Source organism: Apium graveolens, unplaced genomic scaffold (assembly GCF_009905375.1).
Source record: "Apium graveolens cultivar Ventura unplaced genomic scaffold, ASM990537v1 ctg8565, whole genome shotgun sequence".
In the NCBI taxonomy this organism is placed as follows: Eukaryota; Viridiplantae; Streptophyta; class Magnoliopsida; order Apiales; family Apiaceae; genus Apium; species Apium graveolens.
Window position 1 is genome coordinate 17,922 of NW_027421284.1, and position 26,020 is coordinate 43,941.

Below are 26,020 nucleotides of genomic sequence, written 5' to 3' on the forward strand. Positions count from 1 at the left end.
AGTACGCACACACACTTCGACCATAAAATCTGTTTGTTCGTGAAGATGTTATAGGGATTCTCGAGTTTTGTTGATATTCAGGCCTATAATTCTCAAGAACATACTCGTAAGTAAATCTTTATATTCAGTTCCCACCCTCATTTGTTACGTATTCTTCTAATGCTATGCACTGTTAGCCTAAACATAAAACTCGTTAAGCACGTCCTTAATGGGAAAAAAACATGCACTGAAACTATGGTACACCATCTTACTACACAATTGCTATCATAGAACATCAAAAAAGTAATCAAGCCCTTGCCCAATTTCCCAAATTGAGATGCCGGCTCCCCAACTTTGTGCTTCCTCAAGGCGCTTTGCAATTGACAGCAAAGACGGATAAAATACCACATGCTGGTCATTTTGATCACCAGTATACACAAAGTAATGTTCGGCACTGTTTATCTCCCACTGCAAAGATGGTCTATAACGCTCCATCAAAGAGAGGTACTCCCTTCCAATAATTGGACCACCACCTAAGCCTGAATTTTTTAAAAGCAACAATAACTTCTCGGTATGTTTCTAAAGCTATAATATATGCAATCAAACAAATGAATTCTCAGTGCTCACCACTGAGCAAACATGCAGCACATAGATACTGAAAAGACAGCATGAAGAAAACAAGCAGAGAAGTTCAAGTGCAATGATGAGAAGTTGCTGTGAAGAGGCAACTGGGAGAATATTTCTATATTAGTTCATGTCAGTTGACATTCATAGTCATTATAGATAATTGTCCTCTCTACACTTCTTTTTAGAAGTTCAATTAAAGAAGAGGATATACAAATACTCACACATGCATTCCTCCACCGAGGTTCGAAACCTTGACCTATTAGTATTATTAAGGGAAGATGAGTATCCCCTAGATTAAGCCTTGCAGATCTCTTGACATCCAAGAAGGTCCGAGTATCCGCAAGTAGGCACTGGACCATTGGGTCAAGCATGAGCATATACCAAAAAAAATAAGCTCCTATCAAATATCTCAATAACTTTGTGAATTGTGACAATTCACAACTTCCCATGAAACATCGGCCAGACTACAGAGTACACATGCACATGTGAAAAACCTCTGCTATAGTCTACGAAACTGGTTAGTTTTATAGATGCGAAAGTAAGTCTGCATGAAGAAACCCTAAATATGATTAAGAGTTATTTGCAAAATGCATCCCCGTGGTTTGGCCAAAATGCATTTTTTTACCTATACTTTAGATAACTGCACTTTGCATCCCCTTACTATTTCGGCGCAACAAATTGCACCCTTTTCGTTAATTTTGTTAAAATTTTCAGGGGTATTTTAGGAAATGTAAATATTAAATTATTTTCAGATCTTTATTTAAGGTTTATAACCCTCTAAACGATACATTCTGAAAAAATTTAAAGAACAGAAGTTGTAGAGAATAAAAAGATCTTCTCGAAATAAAAAGGTTCAAAATTGAAATATTTTTTTTATAATTGTTTTTAATAAATTCAATAAGTATATATTTTATTTAATTTTGGCTTCGTAAATTTTTTGATAATTTTGAATGTTATTGTTTTGAAAAGATTTTTTCGTTCTCTATAATTTTCGTTCTTTAAATTTTTTCGAAAAGTATCATTTAGAGGGTCAAAAAACTTAAATAATGATCTAATTATAATTAAATATTTTAATTTCCTAAAATGCCCCTGAGAATTTTAACAAATTTAACGAAAAGGGTGCAATTTGTCGCGCCGAAATAGTAAGGGGATGCAAAATGCAGTTATCTAAAGTATAGGTAAAAAAATGCATTTTGGCCAAACCACGGGGATGCATTTTGCAAATAACTCTATGATTAAAGCAATAGTCCTTGTGGATATTCATGTAGATTTATAATTAATATATATATAATAGTCAACTGATCTAATAGAGATACCTCCTGAAAGAGCAAAATCATTCCCATAGAAATTTATCCCAATAAATATCTTTTGAGCCAAAGTTTGAGAGCTGCTATCGGTGCTACGTAGGAGCAGCTGCATGACGGAGTGTATCCACTTCAAAGGTGCATTTGGACCAGGATTCTGAGGGGATGAGAAGTCATAAGTCATCAGAGAGTAACCGTCTACCACATCACTCAAAGTTCGTAGATCTTCAGGCCCAAAATCATACTCTTTTAACATCTCTGAACGTGGTGGGCCTATAACATACACTAACTGCAGACTTTTCTTGCTTTCCATCTCTAGGCCCACAGAATGCATCGCTTGTCCAAGTTCTAGTATAAATTTCAGTGCCTGCACTCAGAATAGTAAGTTTAGACCAAAGGTTGTATGAATGTGTTTCCACACATAACCAAACATGGAGTTGTTTCAGCCTAACCAGTGGCGAGTGAATTGAGCTTATGTAAAATTTTGTTGAAATTACAACCTTAATTCCTTTCTTTTCTTGAAAACCGTTTCTAAAATGTGGAGCAAGTAATTCAAAGAATTGATCTAGGAGCTGATACTTATGACTTTGAATTCTACAAGGCTTGATACAGTCAGAAAACAAATTAATAAATTGCTATATCCTATTCTAGATATAAAGGTTCGATTCTATCACACATAAAGCGAACAGGGAAAAGAAACAATGCAGCACAGATGCTTAATCGGTTAAATAAACTGCATTGGTATGCAAAAATTTGGTTTTTACCATCTTCCTCGTGTCAGGATCGTGCAGGACACCATATGCAGCCCACCTTGACCAAGACTCTAGCACAATACCATCATATTCCATTTCACTGTAGATAAAGAGGAACAATGATGATTTAAATCTTGTACTTAAGGAACATAAATATTATACACATGTAACATGTCGCATGCACAAACATGCATACATATATTCATAAGGGCATCTTCAATAGGGGGTTGCTAAGAAAGTTACCATCTTCTGACAAATCATTACATACATTAATTTTTTAATTTCTCTTTCTTCCATGCCAATTTTAGCAACATTTACTCAAAAATCAGTCCTATAGTTAGCAGTTAGCACCCTTAAAAGTGGCCAACGTATTTCCTGATCGCATTATAAATAATTCCTAAACTGTAATAAGTATTAGTGGTATATACTTTTTGTACTTGTATATGTATTTTTAACCATTTGAGGAAGTTGCAGAGAATTGGCAATATTGCTAGGCAAACTCTTGACAAACTTGCAACTTCAATAGATTGGCAACCAAGAGTGTCATGTCACATCAACTTTGACAACCTCTTGGCAACCCTAATAGGTATTGTAGAAAAGGTATCACCAAAAAAAAAAAAGCCAAGTGCAATTTTATTATATTGATGCTCCTTTAAAATAGAAAGCCATAGTCTCTTTCTTATTCTCCCAATAAACTTACAGATATACTTATCTGGTAAAAAACTATACTGACTTGCACAAGGGAATGCCCATTATAAGGATTAGTCAAAAAACATATGTTGCATGCTATCTGTACATAATGTGAACTTTCGACGGTTTCTTGCCAGGAACACATTCTGTTTGCCTCCTGCCTAGATTTTAACCAGAATATGCTGACTACAGTAATCTATCTATCTATACTATCTATCTATCTATCTATCTATACTATTATATAAAAGACGAAACATTGAAAGTTTTTGTACGGTAGCTGTTTTTTGGTACACGCTGAATTTACTTAACTGCCCTAACTTAATAATTTTTAAAATTATATTTATTTTAATTTATTAAACTCAATTAATAGTCAAAGAGGACTATATTATGATCATCCCAATATATACATATATCATCAGTCGACCAACTCATTCACTGCTTCCGTTTGTCCACCAAGAGTCGGGATTACCACCGTCAACAGTTGGTTTCCCTCAACCGTGTGTCTTCTTATTATAAATCTGAATCTCCTAACTCGTGATATGCCCTTACATACGTGTATATTTTTTCCCTTATATGTATCTTTTTTATTAAAGTGACTATTATAAAAGGTTTTTTGTACATTATTACAAATAAAAAACTTTAGCGTCTAAATAATATTAATACTTTGACAATTATAATAACTAATTACGATTATCTTAATACAAGTAATATATAATGCAGCTCCCCAAACTCTAGACATCCTCAATTTTATATCTTAATTTATATGTGTATGACAATTTAATTTAAACATGAGCTCATTTATTTTCCAATCAATTTTAATAATAATATTAGCTATAAATTTATTGTAATTATAAAAGATGCATGTGTATAACAAAGAAACAAATATTAAAATACCCGTACATAGCACGGGGATATTGGTATGATTCGTGTTATTTTTACTAAATTGTTATTTTTACTAAATTACCATTACTTGGTTATTTTTAGGTACTGTTATTTTAAACCTATTTTAATCTTAATAGGTATATAAACTTATTACCTTTTTTAACTAAAACACATTACCAAAATAGAGATAATTTGTTATATCGTGTACATCTCTCGAACAAAAAATAATATATATTATTCGCCGGGGGAAAATAAAATTATATACTATTGAAACAGACTAAAATAAAACTAAAAATTAAAATATAATTCATTTATTAGTATAATGATCCCACGATACAGGAAAATAATATAAATCATTCATCCCTGTTAAAATAAAAAAAAAAGTTAAAATAAAAAAAATTATTGAGTCGGGATAAAATTTAAAGGAAGCTAAATACGATTAATGGGATTTGGTCACAACAACATAATGGATCTCGGGACAAAATAAAATAATAAATACAATTGATCAGGCTATTTAAAAATTAAACTCGAATATAAATCGTTGATCGGTATAATGACATCAGCCTAAAACAAAATTTTATATCTTAACTTATATGCGTATGACAATTTGATTTAAACATGAGCTCATTTATTGTCCAATCAATTTTACTAATAATATTTGATACAAATTTATTTTAATTATATAATATGCATATATAACAAAGAAACAAATATTAAAATACCCGTACATAGCAAGGGATATTGGTACAATTCATGTAATTTTTGCTAAATTGTTATTTTTACTAAATAACCTTTACTTGGTCATTCTTAGGTACTATTATTTTAAACCTATTTTAATCTTAATTGGTATATAAATCAATTAAATTTTTTAACTAAAACACATTACCAAATAGAGGTAATTTGTTATATCGTGTACATGTCTCGGACAAAAAATAATATATATATTCGTTAGGGCAAAATAAAATTATATACTATTGAACCGGACTAAAATAAAACTAAAAATTAAAATATAATCATTTATTAGTATGATGATCTCACGATAAAGGAAAATAATATACATTTTTCATTCCTGTTAAAGCAAAATTTATTATTGATCCGGGATAAAATAAAATTCGAAGTTATATATAATTAGTGGGTTTTGGTCAGAACAATATAGTGGATCTCGGAACAAAATAAAATAATAAATACAATTGATCTGACTATTACAAAATTAAACCCGAATATAAATCGTTAGTCGGTATAATGACGTCAGTATAAAACAAAATAATATGTATGATTCATCCGGGCTAAAATAATATAATATTCAATCGAGTTAAAAAAATATTAAAAGCAATCAAATTATTTAATATTAAAAATTTACGGTGCAAACGAAAGTTTTGATACTGTACCTATTTTTTGGTGGTTAATTTTGCGTAATTACCCTTAATTAAAGTAATTTCATGAAAGCATACACCGCATATCACCACTGTTGTTACGTCGACGACTAGTCGTCGACTAGTCGGCGACTAGTCGACAAGTCGACAGGTGGGAAAAAGTCGAGGCTCGACTTGTGAGTTTGAAGTTCATGGGCTTTACCCGGATCCGACCCGTATCCGACCCGGAACCCGGCCCGAAACCCGACCAAAAACCCGGTTTATTACTGACCCGACTTGGAAAAAAAAGGGTTTGTTGGAGTTTAACTTACGTTTTGTTTGTCTCAAACACAAAGAAAGAAAGGGCACAGCACGACTTAAATCCTCTCTCTTCTCCGGCGGCGGCTCGTCTCCGGCGGCGGCTCGTCTCCATTTTCTCCGGTAAGTCTTTCTTCTCTTCGTCTCTTCTTCTCCAATCTTCTATCTCTTCTTCTCTGTGTTTCTGCTTCTTCCCTCTTCATCTTTTTAACTTCTTATCTCCATCTTTTTTAATTTTTTTTAACGTCGTGTGCGTATGTATATACTGTATATACATACAGGTATATATATTAAACTTTCTTTTTAAAAATTTAATATAATTTCTTTTTACTTTCTTTTAAAAAAAATTAAACTTTCTTTTTAAAATTTCGATTTTGATTTTTACTTTAATTATCAAAAATTGTTTTCATTATTTTCATTTTAATTTTGTTCACTGGTTTTTTCATTACTTTTATTTTTTTAATTATTCTTATTTCACATAATATTATTGTTATTCTTTCAAAATAATTTTAATATTTACTGTAAAAAACAAAGTCCCCTTATTTTTTAATTACATCTGAATTTTAATTTATCAATTTTTCAAAAGCAAGTTTTCAATTTTATTTATATTTCACAATCAAACAAACTGTGTGTACATTTACACATCGTCATCAAATTACAGTGGGTCTTTCTTCTTTAACTATTTCTTCTGTTGCAAAAAAAGAGCAGAATCAAAAAATGATCTTCTGCTCCCACTCTGCTTAACTTCACTCTGCTTCACTTCACTCTGCTTCATTACAGTACACCCACTGCTTGCACCTGTATAACATTATAACATTAATTTCAACATGCTTTCTGCAGAAAAAAATGGATATCGAAACTGAAAGTACGCGGAGGGAATTGGCTAAAGATCCTAAAAGAAAAGCTAGTCGATCAAATGATCCCGGATGGAAGTATGCTTTTTATCCTATGCCGGAAGTTAACAAAGATGTTGTTAAGTGTATTCTTTGCGGGAATTCAAATCATGGGGGAATTAATCGGTTTAAACAACACTTGATTGGTGGTTATCCGGATATTGTTAAATGTCCCAAAACAACCAAAGATATTACAAAAGAAATAAACGACTTTGTTCAAAATAAGAAGAAGAGGAGTAAGAAAAATGTGCAGAATTTTGAAGAGGACAGCGACGATGATGATGTTCAGGAAATTCCATCAACCGCAGCATCAAATACCTTACCAAGTTCAAAATCTACTGCTGGAAGTAAAGGGAAGGCTGCTGCCCAGCCATCTAACTCCAAAAAGCCGCCGTTAGGGAGCAGCAAGTCAGTAGCTTCTATGTTAATGAAGACCCCAGAACAGGTTGTGGAAGATAGGCATAGAAAAGGGGCAAGTCAAACCACTTTGGAGAACCGCCTAAGAACTCCGGAAGAGAAAGAAAGGGTCCATATGCATATTGCAAATTTTTTCTATGAATGTGGGATTCCTTTCAATGCGGCGAACTCTAGGAGTTATGAGGTGATGGTTGAGTCCATAGGCCAATATGGCCCGGGTTTAAAGCCTCCAACATATCATGAATTGAGGGTTCCTCTACTTAAAAAGGCGAAGGACGAAACTGAAAAATTGAAAGAAAAGCATGAAAAGGCTTGGAAGAGGTATGGTTGTACTCTTATGTCCGATGGGTGGACCGATAGGCGAGGAAGAAGTCTCATAAACTTCCTTGCGAATAGTCCCGAAGGTACTTTCTTTTTGGGTTCGGTTAATGCTTCAAGTGAATCACATGATGCACAAATGTTGGCAAACTTGCTTGAAAGTAAGATAAAGGAAATTGGTGAGAAAAATGTTGTGCAAGTTGTGACGGACAATGGGGCGAACTACAAGCTAGCCGGTCAGATCTTGGAAATAAGGATGCCTACTTTATTTTGGACTCCATGTGCTGCACATTGTGTTGATTTGATGTTGGAGGACATTGGCAAAATTCCAGCATTTAAGAAGACAATCAACCAGGCAAGAAGATGCACTACATTTATCTATAGGCATGGGCGTGTTCTTGATGCTATGAGGGAGAAGACTAATGGGAGGGACCTAATCAGGACTGGAGCTACGAGGTTTGCCACTGCTTTTCTTACATTGGATAGTTTGCAAAAAAAACAGGAACCATTGCGTTTCTTGTTTTGTGGGTCGGATTGGACCATGTCAAAGTTATCAAAATCAGAAAATGGAAGGAAAGTTTGTGACACTGTTCTCTCGTCCGTCTTTTGGAGTAATGTTGGAGATTGTGTAGATGCATCATTGCCACTTCTTCAAGTGTTGCGCATTGCGGATGGTGATGAAAGGCCTGCTTTGGCTGAAATTGCAGCTGCTATTGATTATGTAAAAGCCGAAGTCAAGAAGAAATTTGGAGGTGGAAAAATGGCAATCAGGAACAAAGTGGTGAAAATCATTGATGATCGTTGGAATATTCAAATGGGAAAACCATTACATGGAGCTTCTTTGTTTCTTAATCCCGGGAGATACTTTGATCTTCTTGAAAACGATCCCGACTATGCCTCACGACTTAGAGAAGATTTCAACGATGTGCTTGAGAAGATGGTCAAGGATAGGGATACAAGGAACAAAATAAGTGATTATGCGGATGCCTACAAAAATACTCGGGAAGGCTTTACAAGGGAAATGGCAATTGAGCATAGAAAGTCAAAAAGTCCTCGTAAGTTCATTTCAAAACTTTGTAAATTTCATAAAAAAAAGAATGCTTATTTTGTGTTATTCTTGTTTATATATTAGTTGATTGGTGGGATGCATATGGAGGCCGTGCGATTGAGCTTCAAGCATTTGCTAGGCGTATTGTTGGTTTATGTGCATCATCTTCCGGTTGTGAACGTAATTGGAGTACATTTGAGTTTGTAAGTGCCTCGTCTTTTTTAAAGTGTTTATTACTTTATTGCCAATTTGCAACTATTTCTCCTATTGTTGGTCTAATTACATTTAATTAATTTAGATACATACAAAGAAGAGGAATAGGTTGGAACATCAACGTTTGAATGACTTGGTGTATGTCCAATACAACCGGAAGATTGATTCAAGATTCAAAAAGAGACGTGAGCTAGGAAGGAAATTTGATCCACTTGTATTTGAGGACTTGGAATGGGCTAATGAGTGGGTTGGCATTGAGGATAGGTTTTGGGAAGCGGTGGATATAGCTTCGGGTGCATCTGAATCACTTGAGGGACGTAATTTTCCGAGGAGAGCTAGAGGTGGTTCCACTCTAACCTATACTCGACGGAACACTAGTTCGACACAAGATCGGATTGATGAAGAAGATGAAGATGAAGATAATATTCCTTTCGATGATGAGGAAGTGGAAGATGATTATGGTGTCCCACCCGAGGAGATACCCAAGGAGGAGATGGAGATGATTCTGAGATGGATGATTATGATGCATGATTGTGTTTGTTTAGTTGATTTGACTCTCTAGTTATGTTTTTATTTTATTAGAGATGTTTGACTTTGGATATTTGAACTTATTATCTATTAGTTTTTACTTCAACTATTATTTTGAAGTTTGTTTACTTATATTATATATTATAATTACTCTAAATAGGATATTGTCGACTATTTACGACTTTTTACGACTAGTCGGGCGACTTGTCGACTAGTCAATTCCACGGTACTCGGGCTCGACTTGTCGACTTGTCGACTTAACAACCATGCATATCACCGATAATTACCTTATTCAATCAAAACACAATTGTTTTTATTTTTCTCAACTAAAACACCGTATTTTCTATAAATATCATGGGAATTTTTATTTAATAGAATAAGATAATATTATTGTAATTTAATAATAACAAACCAAATTATTTTTACTTAATTGTATACTTTTATATAAGTAATTTTTATGAAATTCCATGCACTATCTAAAAATATCACTGGTAATTACTCTTTTTAATCATAACACGTTATCTTTTTCTATCTTTCTTAACTAAAACACCTTCTTTTCCAGAAAAATCACGAAAACTTCTGCTTGGAATAAAATTATATTATTGTAATTTATTAATAACCAATAAATAATCTTTATAAGGTAAAACACACTTCTATATTTTCCCCAAGAAACCCACTTTTTTCCTAAAAATAACACAGACAATTATATTTAATAAAGTAAATTGATAACATTATAATTACAAATAACTAAACATATCCTTTTAGCTAAAACGCATTATCTATTATGTATTTTCTAATTAAAATACTTCATTTTCTAAAAATATCAAGAATATATAAGTATATATAATTATCGAAACATATTATTTAAAGAAAACAGTGCTAAAAAAATTATATCCTCAGATAATTTGTTGATCAGTAAAATGAGCCTAGCATGCAAAAATGAAATAATAATTTTAGTGTTTGTCCTAAAACAAAAGTAGACCTTCAGACTACTTTATTGAAACCAATTTTGTATATGTTTGTAGGTATATGAACCTTTATAAACCAATATAGTATCCATTTGTATGTACAATTAGCCTAGACGGCAAATTAATGTATATCATAAATCCGGCTAAAGCAAAAAATTAAAATCAAGTTGAAGATAATACATTCCATTGGTCAGTATAATGAGCCTAGCACATTATACTATCGATCGAGCTATAACAAAATTAGAGCCAAACAGCATAATATGTTGGTCACTATAATGAGCCTAACGGGTTAAAACAAAATAGGTGTACAATACTCGGGATAAATTAAGTACCATATAATACTCATTCGAGTTTAAACAAAATAACATTATTGATAGGGGTTAAAAAACTAAATATTGTTACTTGAATTTGTTGCATCGGTGAAAACAAAATAATAAATACTACTGATGCGGTTAAAAAAAATATACTATTAAACTGAACTAATACAAAATTAGAATTAAAACTAAATAATAATGGAATCGGGAAAAATCAAAATAATGTATACTGCTTATTCCTGCCAATAATACGCAACCTAAACTAAAATATAATTAAAAATAAACTAAATATAATTATTTGGATTTGGTTAATATTAGTTATTTAATAAATTATAGGTTTTCTTTTATATCTATACTATTTAAAATAAAAATAATAAAATAATAATTATTTAAAACAATCGTGCATCACACGGGTTATAGGCTAGTACTATATTATAATAGAAGAAATATTGAAAGTTTGGTAGTCAGTTGGTACTTGCTGAAATTACGTAATTGCTCTTAATTTGTAATATATTCTAATTCAAATTATATTAAAGTTATTAAAAGAAGTCTTGATCAAAAAAAAGTCACTCAAAGAAGTCTACTTGTAATTATAAGAAGACAAAGATTTTATACTATATGTATAGTATCCATCTATACTTCTATCTATCTATACTATATTATAATAGATGAATTAATAATTTGGTTATCGTTATCTATTTTTTGGTACACGCTGAATTTACCTAATTAGTCTTATATATAAATTTTTTTATAATAAATTGTTTGTCAATTTAATTATCGCCCCACCTAAATAGAGCCCTACCTGCGTGAACCCTATTCGAGAGCCTTTTGCTCTCATATCCCAACCTAACCGGGTTTCAAACACTACCAAGTAAACAGAATATATGAGCCATAATTTTATCCGTTGTCTCTCATATAATAACAGCCTGCTCTTCAGTTTGGTCGATACTTGCTGAAACTATTTAGTTAACCTTACTTAATTATTCATGCTATTTTCACTTAATTGTGCTAACTTAATAATTTTTAGGACCTATTAAATTTAAATACATTTTTATCTTGATTAGTATATAAACCAATCACCTTTCATTGTTGTCACAACAGTCGACTAGTCGCTAGTCGACGACTAGTCGCTAGTCGACGACTAGTCGCTAGTCGACGACTAGTCGCTAGTCGACGACTAGTCGCTAGTCGACGACTAGTCGCTAGTCGACGACTAGTCGACTAGTCGATTTGAGAAGATTGACTGGAGAGCTCAACTTGCGAATTGTCGACTAGTCAGTCGACAAGTCGACTTATCGACTAGTCGTTCAACTTGGTCGACTAGTCGATCGACTAATGCAAAATTCAATCAAAATTTAAAACGAAAAAAATAAAAAAATTCTAAAAACCTACTAAACATCAGCAAAAATCAACATGCTAATTTTAACTTATATATTGTTATGTGGGTTTTTATGTGGGTGTGTTTATGTATGTATAAATTGATTAAAACTGAATATACATGTGGTATAATTAATTAATATATTGGTATGATCAGATATCTATATATCTATGTGAGTATATAAAATGGAAAAAAGATATGTTTATGTTTAACATTTCTATTTTGTGATTGATATATATATATATATGAGTATAAGAGTGTTAGACTTTTATCGTGGAAAGCCACGCATATAAGATATACATTATTGTATATTAATTAATTAATTATTATTAATTTGTCGAGTGACTAGTCCATGACTATTCAAGTATTCGACTAGTCAACAAGTGGACCTTCATCGACTCGATTCGACTCATCGACATGACAACAATGTCAACTTTTTCAACTAAAACACTTATATGACTATAAAAACCGGAATGGAGTTTAATTGGTACAACTGTTAATTCCTTATTTTAGTTATTAAAAATAAAAATAAATCGCGTTATACACCTACTAAACTACTAAATTGCTAAACTACTAAATATAGTCTCCTTGTCCCGTTATACAACGACCACAATTTATCTTAAACTACGATCACAACTTCAACATATTTATTCTATTTATATGATTAGATTAAAATAATTTAAATATTAAAGGGAACACGTGCATCGCACGGGGTTTAAACTATTATGAGACTTAAAAGATGTAGTACATTTGTTACTAAATAATTGGGGTTTCCTATGTACCAGAACCCGATGTATTAATAGTAACTTATCATGTTCTTGCCATTTTTATGAAAAATAATGTGGTTGTGGCTGGATCAATAAAAGAGCGGGGTTCCCCCTTATTGCCTTTTTACATAGGGTCTAACAAAGATTTTATCAGATCTGCTGGAAGCCAGGAACGTGTAATTGAGGTTCCCTCGTCAGTTCTTTTTTTGATTGATCCAATAGTAGTTATCACAATCCAATCTCAAAGAGGCTTGACAGCGTTCCATTCTTTAATTATTCACATATTTTAATAAAGTGAGAAACAATACAATCACAAAATTACTTGCAGAGAGAATGAAACATATGTGAAGAAAAGAAAATGCATACACTCTACCTGCATTCAGCAATGATGAGGTTAATCGCTTTATCCCTCTGTTTCTTCTTTTTTAGTAGGTCCATAGGAACTGCTTCCAGGACTACTCTGGGTACAATCTACAAAACTAAAATTTAATAGTAAACAGTTGGTCAAGAATGAGAAATTTAGCAAAATTCATATCGACAACCCAGTAACACATGGAAATTATTTGATGATAACTATTGTCCTATAACTGTATGGGCGAACTTTGGTTTTTGACTTTATATACCTAGAGTACTTTTATGACTAAGATGATAAATCACTTCTTACTCTTCTATAAAATTTATAAGAAATCACTAAATTATATTTCTCATTTAGAAAAATTTGTATATAATGAATAAATAAAACGCTCAAAGACCAATAACCCAGAGTTCAGAGCAGAAAAGCCTATTGTAACTTGTAAGTCCTCTGATCACTGATTTTCAAGAACTTTCTGTTACTGAAGAGAACATGATCGAAATTTTGTATTAATGATAACTCCTTGACTTTCAAGGTCAAATTTAACATGTTTTTTCACTTTCATTGCCTTTACTATCTAGTAGTTGAGGTCCAGAAGAATAGATGAAGAGTACAAGTTGGTGCAGAAATACTAGCAAAATAATCATCTACCTTCATAAAATAGTTTTGAGATGCACATTCATATACCTGTTACATCTTAATACCTTTTGAGACAATGAAGCAAAGACAACTTGTACTTTCCAATAACCATGTATATGGTACCTGGGCATCTCCTTTCTTCCTAAGCTCTGAAATCCATCCTTTATCGGCATTATGTCTTCCCTCAAGTACTAAATTGGCTCCTTGGCTGGAATGTAAAACAAAAAGCTGAAGACATTAAACAGAAAAAGAAGCACGTTACATATAATAATAATTAGTAGTAACATTCTTTTACTAAATCATAACTTATTAAATTTGTAATGGTCGCTCCCCTTTACCACCTCTCTGATGTAAAATCTAATTACAGTTGGCCGGATAAAAGCAGATAGTCTACACAACTTTATAATTACTAAGGGCCTGTTTATTTCACATGTTTACCAGAAATAACTTGTAAAAACATAGAAACATGTTCAAGTTAGGTCTTTTCGAAAAGGAGAATATAAAAAAAATGGAAAACACGGTTTCCTAGTCTATGCCTATGCCCTACAATTTTGAAAACAGTGAAAAACAAATATGGAGTGTTTTCTTTGGAAAATGGTAAACTTGAGTAAATTTGCTTTTAAAAGAAACACACGTGCGAACCTCAATACAAGAATTTCTTTTTACCATTTTTGTTTATTTCCCTGTTAATATATGTGACAAGTGACGACATTACTCTGTCAATAATAACACATTATTTATGTCCACGAACAAAGACAAAATAAAAATTCAAATAGGAAACTACAAAGTAGTTAATAAAGAATTAGTACATAAGTTAAAAAAAAATTGAATCCCAGTACACAAGAAAACTAATGATATCATAATCATTATAAACAAAATATATACAATATAAATTAGACGATATACATAAACATTAACGTGCATTGTAAAAAATTTAGTAACATTGAAATAATTACAATTCCCATCCCACCTAAAATTATACGAATTCGTTGGTAGTTCGAATATATTCAGAGACCAGGGCGGTGTGATGCACCAAAATCAGTCAAATCCGTTACTGACTTTTTCAAGAAAGAAAGGAAAGTGCAGAAGGGACATATCACATACAAGGGCATAAGAGGAATTTCAACATGAAAAGGGGAGAAGGTATATTAGGAATGAGGGACCTAAATTATCGTTATGTCTGAATATTGTAATCGTTATTTTACTTTCTACGCACTAGGAGAGGCTGGGCTCTCGAAACTCCAGTAAACACTATTGTCAGTTTATGAATCCAACGCTGTTGCTTAATATATATAGTATTACATAGTGTGAGTTGTGTGTATTTTGTGGCAGTTGTGTTAATCGAGAAGTCAGGTCATCTTAAATTAGTACTAAAGCACTTGAATTCGATGGGGCCACCGACGGTAGCTCAAAGGGTGGAGTCAATAGAAGAGAAGCTGACAAATCTGGAAGAGGCGGTAAAGGGGATGGTATCAACAGCTGTGGAGAAGGCGATGGACGCGATGCAACAATCGTTAACGGGAGTGTTGATGCAAGGCCAGAATATGGCGGCGACAAGGTTGGGTTCAGAAATAGATGCGGTGGCTAGTCGATTGGAAGGTCGAATCAATCGAAGCAGAGAGTACAAAGAGACATTATTAAATACCATGAGGAATGAACAATTAAAGTTTCAGACAGAGATGCAGTCAACGATTACTGAGCTACAAACACACATCCACCAGCTCCGGGAAAGGCCGAAATGGGTTTGCATCAGGTAGCTTCTTCTTCACAAAACCTTAGTTCTGTTATTATTGGGTTAGATAATGGTATTAAAAGTGGTATGGGTAGGAACACTATTAGATTTGCCTCTGTTTGACGGGAGTGATCCCGATGGTTGGATATTGAGGGTGGAACGTTACTACTTTGGGTTTTATCGATTTAATGAAGAAGAAATGTTGGAGGCTGTCTTGGTAGCCATGGAGGGTGAGGCATTACGGTGGTATCAATGGGAACAAAAAAGGCACCCAATACGATGATGGGCAGACCTGAAGATGTTCATCTTACGGCAGTTTCGGGCAGTAAATGGACGCTCCCTGTATGAGCAATGGTTGTCGACAACAGAAACTGCATCTGTGAATGAATATAGGCGTAAGTTTATAGAAACCGCGGCGCCATTGGACAGGTTATTGGAAGAAATGTTAATGGGTCATTTTATAAATGGTCTCAAGTCAGAAATAAAGGCAGAAGTGAGGTTGCTTAATCCCATTACATTGGAACAAGTTATGGAGTGTGCTGTCCGCGTGGAAGAAAAGCATAGGGTGACATAAAACAGGAGGTGGAATGGGGGATCTATAAGCACAGGTGGTTACTCAGGGTACAGCAAGGGGTCTACAGTGAGTGTTCCTTATTCGTATACACCTCCAACAAGCCCTACAGTGGTGCGTAGTTGGGAACGAGGTCCCTAGAATCTCAGCTTTCAGTTCAGTCGCCACGTCAAGCAACAAATGGAATGGGGGATGTTAAACGCTTGACTGATAAGGAGTTGCAGGAAAAAAGGGCTCGTGGTTTGTGTTATAGGTGTGATGGAAAGTGGGTTGTGGGTCACAAATGCAAGAATAAAGAGCTCAGTGTAATGCTAATACCTTAAGAAGAAGAAGTGACGGATTGTGAAGACAGCGACACAATTCCATCCCCTCAAGAGGAAATGGTGACCGAGGTATCACTCAATTCAGTTGTTGGTCTGTCTAATCCTAAGACTATGAAAGTAAAGGGGCTGACCGGTAGTCACGATGTCGTAGTCATGATTGACCCCGGGGCTACCCACAACTTTGTTTCACTAGGTATGGTGAAGGCAGCTGGGGTACAAGTCTCAGAGTTAGGAGGGTTTGGAGTGTCATTGGGGAATGGAGAGACCATTAGCGGGGAGGGAGTGTGTAAGGGGGTCACATTGCAACTAGATGGGGGTCCTGAGGTCGTTGAGGACTTCCTGCCTCTACAGCTGGGCAGTTCGGACGTAATATTGTGAGTTCAATGGTTAGAAAAATTAGGGATGTTTTTGACCGATAGGAAAAAACAAATAATAAAATTTGAAGTGAAAGGGGAACCCAGTGACTCTAGTCGGGGCTCCATCCTTGGTACGCTCGCAGATCTCCTTAAAGGAAATGAAGCGCGTTTTACGAAAAGGTGGAACAGGGTACTTAGTCAAGTGCAATCGACTGGAGACGCAAACCAACATACAGAAATCTAGAGACGGGTTGGAGACAGTAGCTGGGGAATTTTTACAGGAGGTATTACAACAATATTCACAGGTTTTTGAAGAACAGAAGGGGCTGCCACCATCAAGAGTTCATGATCACGCCATCACACTCAAACAAGGGAGCAATCCTGTTGGGGTTAGACCGTACAGGTACCCTCAATACCAAAAACATGATATAGAAAAATTGATTGCTGAGATGCTAGAGGCAGGTATCATTAGGCCTTCCACGAGTCCGTTTTCGACCCAGTATTGTTAGTAAAGAAAAAGAACGGCTTGTGGCGCTTTTGCATCGACTATAGAGCCCTAAACAAGAAGACCGTCTCGGACAAATACCCGATACCCGTCATCGATGAATTATTGGATGAATTGAATGGGGATACAATCTTTTCAAAATTGGACCTCTGTGTGGGTTCCCACCAAATTCGGGCAAGGCCCAAAGACATCCACAAAACAGCTTTCCGCACCCACGATGGCCACTACGAATTCCTTGTGATGCCATTTGGCTTAATGAACGCCCCATCCACGTTTCAATCGTTAATGAATGATATTTACAGACCGTTCCTTCGAAGATTTGTTCTAGTATTTTTCGATGACATTTTGATTTGTAGTCGAACAACGGGAGAGCATAAGGAGGACCTGGGGTTGGTTTTAAGCACGCTAGCAGCATATTCTTTGCACGTTAACGTCAAAAAGTGTGATTGTGGCAAGGCATAAGTGGAGTATTTAGGGCATATCATATTGAAGTATGGGGTAGTTGTTGATCACGATAAGGTTAAAGCCATGCTCGAATGGCCAAGACCGAAGAATTTAAGGGAACTTCGCGGTTTTCTCAGCCTCACGGGCTACTACAGAAAAATTGTATTAAATTATGCTCATTTGCAATGGCCGTTAACAGAGCAGTTAAAGAAAGATGGTTTCGGTTGGAGTGCAGCAGCAGCAGAGGAAGCATTCGAACCACTAAAGAAGACCATGTCTTCCCCACCCCTGATGGCCATGCCAGACTTTGAGTAGCCGTTTGTGACTGAAACAGATGCGTTTGGATACGGCATTGGAGCCGTCTTGATGCAGCAGAAGCTTATTACAGTAAGCTTTTAGCTTATGAAAAAGAATTGGTCACCATATGTTTGGCAGTTCAAAAATGGAAACCTTATCTACTTGGCATAGTTGTTAAGGCATTGCCTAGACGTCGCCGACGACGTCTAGGCGACTAGGCGGTGAAAAACGGGTAGACGTCCAAAATCCGTCCAAAATCCGCCTAGGCGGTCTTATTTTGACCTGGGCCGATTTGACCTAGTCCAACCCATTCTATTTTAGACCCGGTCCAACCCAGTTCCAGATTTATATATACATACATACATATATATATATTCTTCTCTTCTTTTTTTCTTCTTCTTCTTTCCTTCTTTTTACTCTTTTACTCTTTGGTAGGGCATGTAATGGCTGAATATGGAAACAACACTGAATCAATTGATCCAAAAACCAATCCTAAATGTAAGGCTAACTCGGATGATTCCGGTTGAAGGTATGGATATTGGCCTAATCCAGGACGTAAAGAATGTATTGAATGTGTTCTCTGCGGGAAACAGGTTAAACAAGGAATCAACAGACTCAAGCAACACTTGGCATCTAATTATGGAGATGTAAGCAAGTGCCCCAATACAACTACTGAAATCATGAGAGAGATGCGTGAAGCATTGATCGGCAATAAAAGAAAAAAACCTCTCATGTTAGACTATATGGGTGAGGAAGATAGTGATAATGATATCATAGAAATATCGGGCCAAAATACACAATCTACCAGTGCATCCGTGTTTATTCCAAGCTCTGTTCCAAGCGCTCTGGGACTTCTGCAAAAAGGAAGAAGGCATCAACTCTTTATAAATTAGCAAAGCCTCAAGCTCCACCTCCAAAGCCTACAAAAACAATTGCATCTATGCTGAGAAAGACTCCGGAAGAAGTTCATGAGAGGCATCGCAAAGAAAAAGATTCAAAGCAAACTACTTTGAAGAACATTTGAAAAACACCTGAAGAAAAAGAAAGAGTGTATTTACACATTGCGAAGTTCTTCTACGCATGCGGCATACCATTTAATGTCGCAAATTCGAAACATTATAAAGTGATAATTGATTCCGTAGGGCAATATGGGCCAGGTCTAAAGCCTCCATCATATCACGAACTAAGAGTTACATTGCTTGAAAAAGTGAAAAAACAAACTGATCAGTTCCGAACAAAACACGAAAGTGCTTGGAAGAAGTATGGATGTACTATCATGTCAGATGGTTGGAAGGATAGAAGGGGAAGGTACCTGATTAACTTTCTTGCAAACAGTCCCGATGCAACATTTGTTATGGGTTCTGTGGATGCTTTGAGCGAGTCACACAATCATCTGATGTTGGCAAATTTACTACAAAGCAAAATTGAAGAGATTGGGAAGGAATATGTGATTCAGATTGCGAGGGATAATGGTGCCAACTACAAGAAGGCATGTCAATTACTAATAACCGAAAGATTTCCAATTTTGTTCTGGACTCCTTGTGCCGCTCACTGCATGGATTTAATGTTGGAGGACATTGGCAGCTACAAAGTGTTTGATACTACGATCAAGAACGCCAAAAGGATAAAAACATTTATTTATAGACATGGTTGTCTTCATAATGCAATGACAGTTAGAACAGGAGGCAGGGAACTTGTGAGGCCTGGAGCAACTAGATTTGCCACATCTTTTCTCACATTACAATCTTTGTGTAAATTTCAAGCCCCGCTGAGGCAGCTTTTTATAGATGATGACCGGAGCAGGTCAAGCTTATCCAAAACATAGGCTAGAAAACAAGTTTATGACTAGATTATTTCAACTTCATTTTGGAATAATGTTGGTAATTGTATCAGAGCAGCACAACCACTTCTAGTTTCTTTGCGAGTAGTCGATGCTGATGAAAAAGCAGCAATGCCAGATATTATTGAAGCAATGGAACTTGCTAAAAAAACTACCAGAGATTCTTTCGAGAACAATGCATCACTTTGCAAATATGTTATTAACATTATTTATAAACGTTGGGATACGCAAATAGAGGTTCAATGGTATGCTGCTGGTTTGTTTTTAAATCCTGGAAAATTCTTTGACATACAAGAGAAAGACTATCGTAATGCTTGCAAGCTCCGGGAAGATTTCAATGACGTTTTAGAAATTCAGAGAGTAACGAAACTGATAATTATGAGCATACTAGAGAAAATTTTGCAAGACAAATGGCAATTGATTAAAGAAAAACGAAGAGTCCTCGTTAGTAACTAAGTTTGTTAAATAATTAATTTGAATTTTTTGTTTATATGATTCTCAATTAATTTATAGTCCCTGGTGTATGTCAGTGGACTGGTGGAGTGCTTTCGGGGGTCGTGCACCTAACCTTGCATTGATAGAAAAACGCATCTTTGGTCTTTGTTGCTCTTCATCAGGCTGTGAGCAAAACTGGGGCACTTTTGAGTTTGTAAGAATTTTAAACTTCTAATTTAAAATTTATTTAGTATAGCCCCAGTTAGAAATTCACAACCTCTTCAATGTCTATTTGTTTAAATTTGTATAGATTCACACTAAAAGAAGAAATCGCTTGGAACATAAAAGGTTGAATGTTCAGTACAATGAAAACGATTTCAAAAGCGGCGTGAGCTTGGGGAGAAGTTTGATCTGATTGCGCTTGAAGACTTTAATTGGAGTGGTGAATGGGTTGGTAATCCAGATGGTGATGTTGTTCATCCTGGAGAAGATCTTTTATGGGAAAATGTTGCTATAGCAGCTGGTCCAGCAAGTGCAGTGCGTAATCTTCGTAACAGCAATCGTGATCAAGGTGGGGAAACCAATACCAGCGCAATCGTGATCAAGGTGGGGAAACCAATACCAGCTCGAGATCAGAGGAAGTTTTAACATATAGCCGAAATGGTACTGGTGCAAGTTCTTCTCGTCGTACTTTCCGGTTACACGAGTCTGAAAGTGAGGAAGAAGAGCGTGATGACATAATTCCAGATGACAACGATGATGAAGATATTGAAGATGATTATGGTGAAATACCAAGTTCAAGACAAAAACAGCCTGGAAATAAAAACATCTTTGATCTCTATGATTTTATCTAGTTTAGCTAAAGTACTTGCTTGATTTGTATGCATCATATTTATTCTCTTTTACCTACTCTATAAGATTTCACTTTTATAATATAATTATTGTTACTCTATTTTATTACAACATATAAAATGTATGTACATATAAAATATATCCAATTTATATAGTAACCGTACAATCCGCCCAATGACCGTCTAGGTGAGCGTCTAACCGTCTAGGCGGTTAGGGGGTAGAGTGTCATCTAGCCTCGTCTTTACGTCTTAACAAGTATGCTACTTGGTCGACATTTCATCATCCGTTGTGACCAGCAGAGTCTATGCTTTCTTACACAACAGCGGGAAGTCAATGCTGAGTATAAAAAATGGGTGACTAAACTCTTGGGCTTTGATTTTGAAATCCAATTCAAATCGAGGGCGTCAAATAGGGTTGCCGATGCCTTATTCAGAAAACACGAGGGGGACATTGCATTAGGGGCTTTGGTTACAATTCCAACCATATCGTGGGAAGTATTGGATAAGGAACTGATGCAAGACACTGAGGTTCAGCAACGGCTCACCAGTTTACAAGCAGGAGATAATTCTCACCCCCGGTTTAGTGTTGGCAACCGCAGGCTGCTGTATAAGGGCCGAGTAGTGATACCTCGGAATTTGTCTCTTAAGTCAAAGTTGTTGCAAGAATACCGTGACTCCCCTATTGGAGGTCATGCTGGAGAATTGAAGACCTACCTCAGGTTGGCAACTGACTGGTATTGGAAAGGAATGCAGAGGGAAGTTACGACTTATGTGCAGCGTTGTGCAACATGCCAACAGCAAAAAGTCTGTCAACAGTTGCCATCTGGGCTGCTACAACCACTAAATATAGCCCTGCAAGTTTGGGACGGGTTGTCAATGGATTTTATAGAAGGTCTTCCCATGTCTAAAGGGGTATATATGATACGACTGGTAGTTGATCGGTTGTCAAAATTTGCACACTTTATTGGGCTTCGACACCCCTTCGATGCATTCACTGTAGCTTCTGTGTTTATAAAGGAGATTGTTCTTCTACAAGGTTTTCCGACATTGATTATTTCGGATCGGGATCGAATCTTTCTGAGCACATTCTGGAAAGAAATCTTTAAAATTCATGGGACTGAATTGAGAAGAAGTACGGCTTATCACCCGCAAACCGCCGGGCAAACTGAGATTGTAAATCGGGGGCTTGAAACTTATCTTCGCTGTTTTGTGGGTGACAAACCCAAGTATTGGGCTCAATGGCTGCCTTGGGCAGAATTCTCCTATTATACCTCACCCCACTGTTCCACCAAATTAAGTCCCTTCAAAATTTTATATGGCCGCGACCCTCCTCATGTAGTTCGTACTGAAAAAGGACAAACCCCAGTTGATAGTGTAGAGGCATTGCTCCAAGAACGAGATTCAATATTGGACGACCTTCATTTCAGTCTCACAAAAGCCCAACTAGTGATGAAGCAAGCTGCAGATTCCAAACGGAGGGACGAGACATTCGAAGAAGGCGATTTTGTATACTTAAAGCTGCAGCCGTACCGCCAGAAACCATTGGCACGGCGTCCTTTCAAGAAGCTGGCAGCCAGATTTTATGTCCCGTATCGCATCATCCAAAAGATAGGTAAAGTGGCCTATAAATTGGGGCTTCCACCCACAGCCAGAATTCACTCTGTCTTTCATGTTTCACAGTTGAAACGGTCCATTGGAGAGGCCCCAGTTTCCTCGTTGTTCCCAGCACAAATGACAGCAGAATTGGAAATGAAGGTGGAGCCAGAGGAATTACTTGAAGTGAGACACAAGAAGGAAGGCAACACCACCAGGATCAGAGCATTGATCAAATGGCGTGACCTACCTCAGTTCGAAGAGCTCTTTGAACAACAATTTCCCTCTTTCCACCTTGAGGACAAGGTGACTTTTAGGGGCCAGGGTAATGTGATGCACCAAAATCGGTCAAAGCCGTTACTGACTTTTTCAAGAAAGAAAGGAAAGGGTAGAAGGGACATATCACACACAAGGGCCAAAGAGGAATTTCAACAGGAAAAGGGGAGAAGGGATATTTGGGATGAGGGACCTAAATTATCGTTATGTCTGAATATTGTAATCGTTATTCTATTTTCTACGCACTAGGAGAGGCTGGGCTCTGGAAACTCCAGTAAACACTATTGTCAGTTTATGAATCCAACGCTGTTGCTTAATCTGTAGTATTATATAGTGCGAGTTGTGTGTATTTTGTGGCAGTTGTGTTAATCGAGAAGTCAGGTCATCTTAGGCGGCTGATCCGTTTTAAATTTAAAAATAAAAATTATATGACCTTTTCCTATCCCTTCTATGCCATAGGGTTAAAACCAGAAAAGATATTTTGGTTTTTTTATGTTTTCTCACGTTTTCGATAAAACCTTCTCGTAAAAGTATTTTAACAATATTTTCAGTAATATTAGTATATGCTATTCGAACCACCCTTTTTTCTATCCATATCAGCATTTTGTATAAAAGTTATCATGTTAGCAATAACAACCTTACCCATGGTACATTAAATTTCTTGGTGCTCCCCAATTTTGATAGAATCAACATATTTTTTTTACTTATTTGTTTATGAATATTTTAATTTTAATTTAAGGCGCAATCTACTAAAAATTATGAATATATTTCTTAATCTCTTTCTTTCAAATACTTTACTATACTCATACAATGGTATTATCTTATTTTGAAGACTTTACAATACCTCCGAAGCTAATGAAACTATTTTAATAAAATTTAGCTGTCTCAATTCACGGGCAATTGCACCAAAAATTTGAGTTCCTTCGGGGTTTCCTTATTAGAACTTGACTCAAAAGAATCCCCAAACTTATAAAATACCTTTTTTACAAAACTAAAATATTTAGCAGTATATTCCTTAGAACTTATAAAATAATTTTTTTGGTACATATCATACATCACGTCAATTTAAAATTATGGATAGTATTATATTTTTTAATAATAATTTTATTACTCTAAAACATGGAAAGTTAAAAAAATCACAACATAAATACTAATTAGATTATGATACTTGCTGCACTTACTCAGGCTATAACACCTTAACCTTTAACGGCTACTTCAATTTTAGAGTATATATAAAGATATTCAAGTGAAGTTATTCTTATTTTAACATTATTTTATCAACATCATCATTTATAACGATTGGCTACATGTGAATCAATCATTATGTATATAACTTTGAATCAAGAATATTAAAAAAAATTATGTTGCAGTTTTAAATAATTAATATACGTATTTCACTGATCTATTGTTTTTTTCTAATGAACTTTTTTTCTCAATTTTCAGTGGTTTTTAAGAGAAGGAGAACTCGGGAAATTTCGAAAATCCAGATATAAGTAACTGGAAATTTTACTGGAAGTAAACAGGCCACGAGTATTGTTAATTCTTAGTAAATGGGGAAAAAATAGCTGAAGACATGATACTAGATCAGAAGCTTTGCCATGTAGATTTATTATCCGTCACATCATTTTACTAAAATATAATAATTGGGAATATTAAAAAATGTTGAGTTTCTTCCTTAAATTTTTGATGTAACATCCAGTCACAGTTGGCCGTTAAGATCCAATATATGATCATTTCATATTAATGGATGGAAAGTACAAATAAAGGGTTGACAACTCAGAGGTAGAGAAGAAAAAAATTCTACAACACCAAAGACTAGCTGAATATAGTAGACTGTTAACAAGAGTTTTGCATACCTCTTCAGATCATACCACACAGGTGATATATGGTTAAGTTTATAGCTAAATTCTTTTGCCAATTCATAGCCCTTGGAATTCCTGCAATGTTTTTGAACAAAAAAAAGTTATCTACTCGTTGATTTTCAGTGTTCTGAGAATAAAGTTATAAATTCGTACATCAAGTAGTGTTTCTGGAATAAGATTATCTATAACATGACTATTCTACAATATTGGAACCACGCTCCATATAAGATTATACACTTAAACCAGAATTTAGTACGCATAAAAGATTAACAGAGTTTGCTACTTAAAATTGCCCAAGAGGATTGTACAATGTGAAAATACAAGTAACGGTATCCTTCCATCTCGGTAATCTTTCTGTAATCACAAAGGGCCCAGTAGGCTAGTAGAGCAACTTGGTATCCTTCTATCTCGGTATAATCTTTCTGTGATCGATTCTTAAAATGAAAATAGTGATTGCTTAAGTACTTCTTTTAAAAATTATGCGGTGTAATTCGAGCTATGAATTAATCACATTTCATCCATCCTCCAAATATTATAGCTCACAATCATTTAACCTTAGATTCGTAACAAAATACTAGCTCGTCAAGACTTCAGTCCCTCGTAATCATTTAACCTCACTGTAAAATCCTAAACACAAACACACACATACAGAAAACAATACAGCAACATTTATCAAAATTTACAGCTATCATACCACGGAGTAACATAAGCAAGCACCGGATTCTGAAAAAACCTCGATAAATTTGACGATACTCTCGAATGCTCCTAAAATTACAGAAACACAAATTAGAACCAAAAGAAAAACAAAAAACAATGAAACCATTCACAGATATAACCATCTTACAGCGATAATCTCGTGATATTTGACTTCAGTTTTGACGAGGTCACGATCGTATACGGAACGGACTACGCTCACTGCCGTAGAACCGTATAATGTACGGTATACGATTATTGAAATGGCGGAAATTACGATGAAGATGAGGAAAAGGTTTAGAGGCTTGAGTGTTTGATCTGAGTTGGAGGACGAGTTAGATGACTCGGAAGACTGATTTGTTTTTGCCGGCGATTTCGATATGTTTTTGCGCCGGTTAGTGCTGCGTTCACCATCTCGCTTTTTAGCCATCTGTTTCGGTTTTTCGACTCAGTACCGAGTCGTGAAAGTGATATTTTGGGGGTTTTGTTGTTTTTAACGTTTT

General features: G+C 35.3%; 2 protein-coding genes across 3 annotated transcripts; one reads left to right on the forward strand and one right to left on the reverse strand.

Moving 5' to 3' along the window:
* Positions 1–101: 101 nt before the first annotated feature.
* LOC141705109 (uncharacterized) lies at positions 102–26,020 on the reverse strand. Of its 2 annotated transcripts, XM_074508181.1 has the most exons (9): positions 25,669–26,020; positions 25,519–25,589; positions 24,819–24,899; positions 18,773–18,821; positions 13,863–13,967; positions 13,122–13,219; positions 2,675–2,762; positions 1,923–2,277; positions 102–518 (listed from the first exon to the last, which is right to left on the reverse strand). In XM_074508181.1, the coding sequence occupies exons 1-9, from the start codon at positions 25,945–25,947 to the stop codon at positions 265–267; spliced, it is 1,380 nt and encodes a 459-aa protein (XP_074364282.1). In that variant the 5' UTR covers positions 25,948–26,020; the 3' UTR covers positions 102–264. The 2 variants fall into 2 exon arrangements, with proteins under 2 accessions (XP_074364282.1, XP_074364283.1); XM_074508182.1 differs by lacking the exon at positions 18,773–18,821 and having other exon boundaries at positions 13,863–13,947; positions 25,669–26,015.
* On the forward strand, positions 5,704–9,585 carry LOC141705108 (uncharacterized). The gene is made up of 4 exons (XM_074508180.1): positions 5,704–6,027; positions 6,745–8,587; positions 8,665–8,783; positions 8,879–9,585. The coding sequence occupies exons 2-4, from the start codon at positions 6,751–6,753 to the stop codon at positions 9,353–9,355; spliced, it is 2,433 nt and encodes an 810-aa protein (XP_074364281.1). The 5' UTR covers positions 5,704–6,027; positions 6,745–6,750; the 3' UTR covers positions 9,356–9,585.

Bases quoted from the DNA above. Each gene is read 5' to 3' on its own strand.
- LOC141705109 (XM_074508181.1), bottom strand. From the start codon at position 25,947: ATGGCTAAAAAGCGAGATGGTGAACGCAGCACTAACCGGCGCAAAAAC. The intron at 24,900-25,518 runs GTATGATAGCTG...AAAACATTGCAG, and splicing joins CTTGCTTATGTTACTCCGTG to GAATTCCAAGGGCTATGAAT. The intron at 2,763-13,121 runs GTAGAGTGTATG...CTTTATCTACAG, and splicing joins CTCATCATTGCTGAATGCAG to TGAAATGGAATATGATGGTA.
- LOC141705108 (XM_074508180.1), top strand. From the start codon at position 6,751: ATGGATATCGAAACTGAAAGTACGCGGAGGGAATTGGCTAAAGATCCT. The intron at 8,588-8,664 runs GTAAGTTCATTT...TTTATATATTAG, and splicing joins TAGAAAGTCAAAAAGTCCTC to TTGATTGGTGGGATGCATAT. The intron at 8,784-8,878 runs GTAAGTGCCTCG...TAATTAATTTAG, and splicing joins ATTGGAGTACATTTGAGTTT to ATACATACAAAGAAGAGGAA.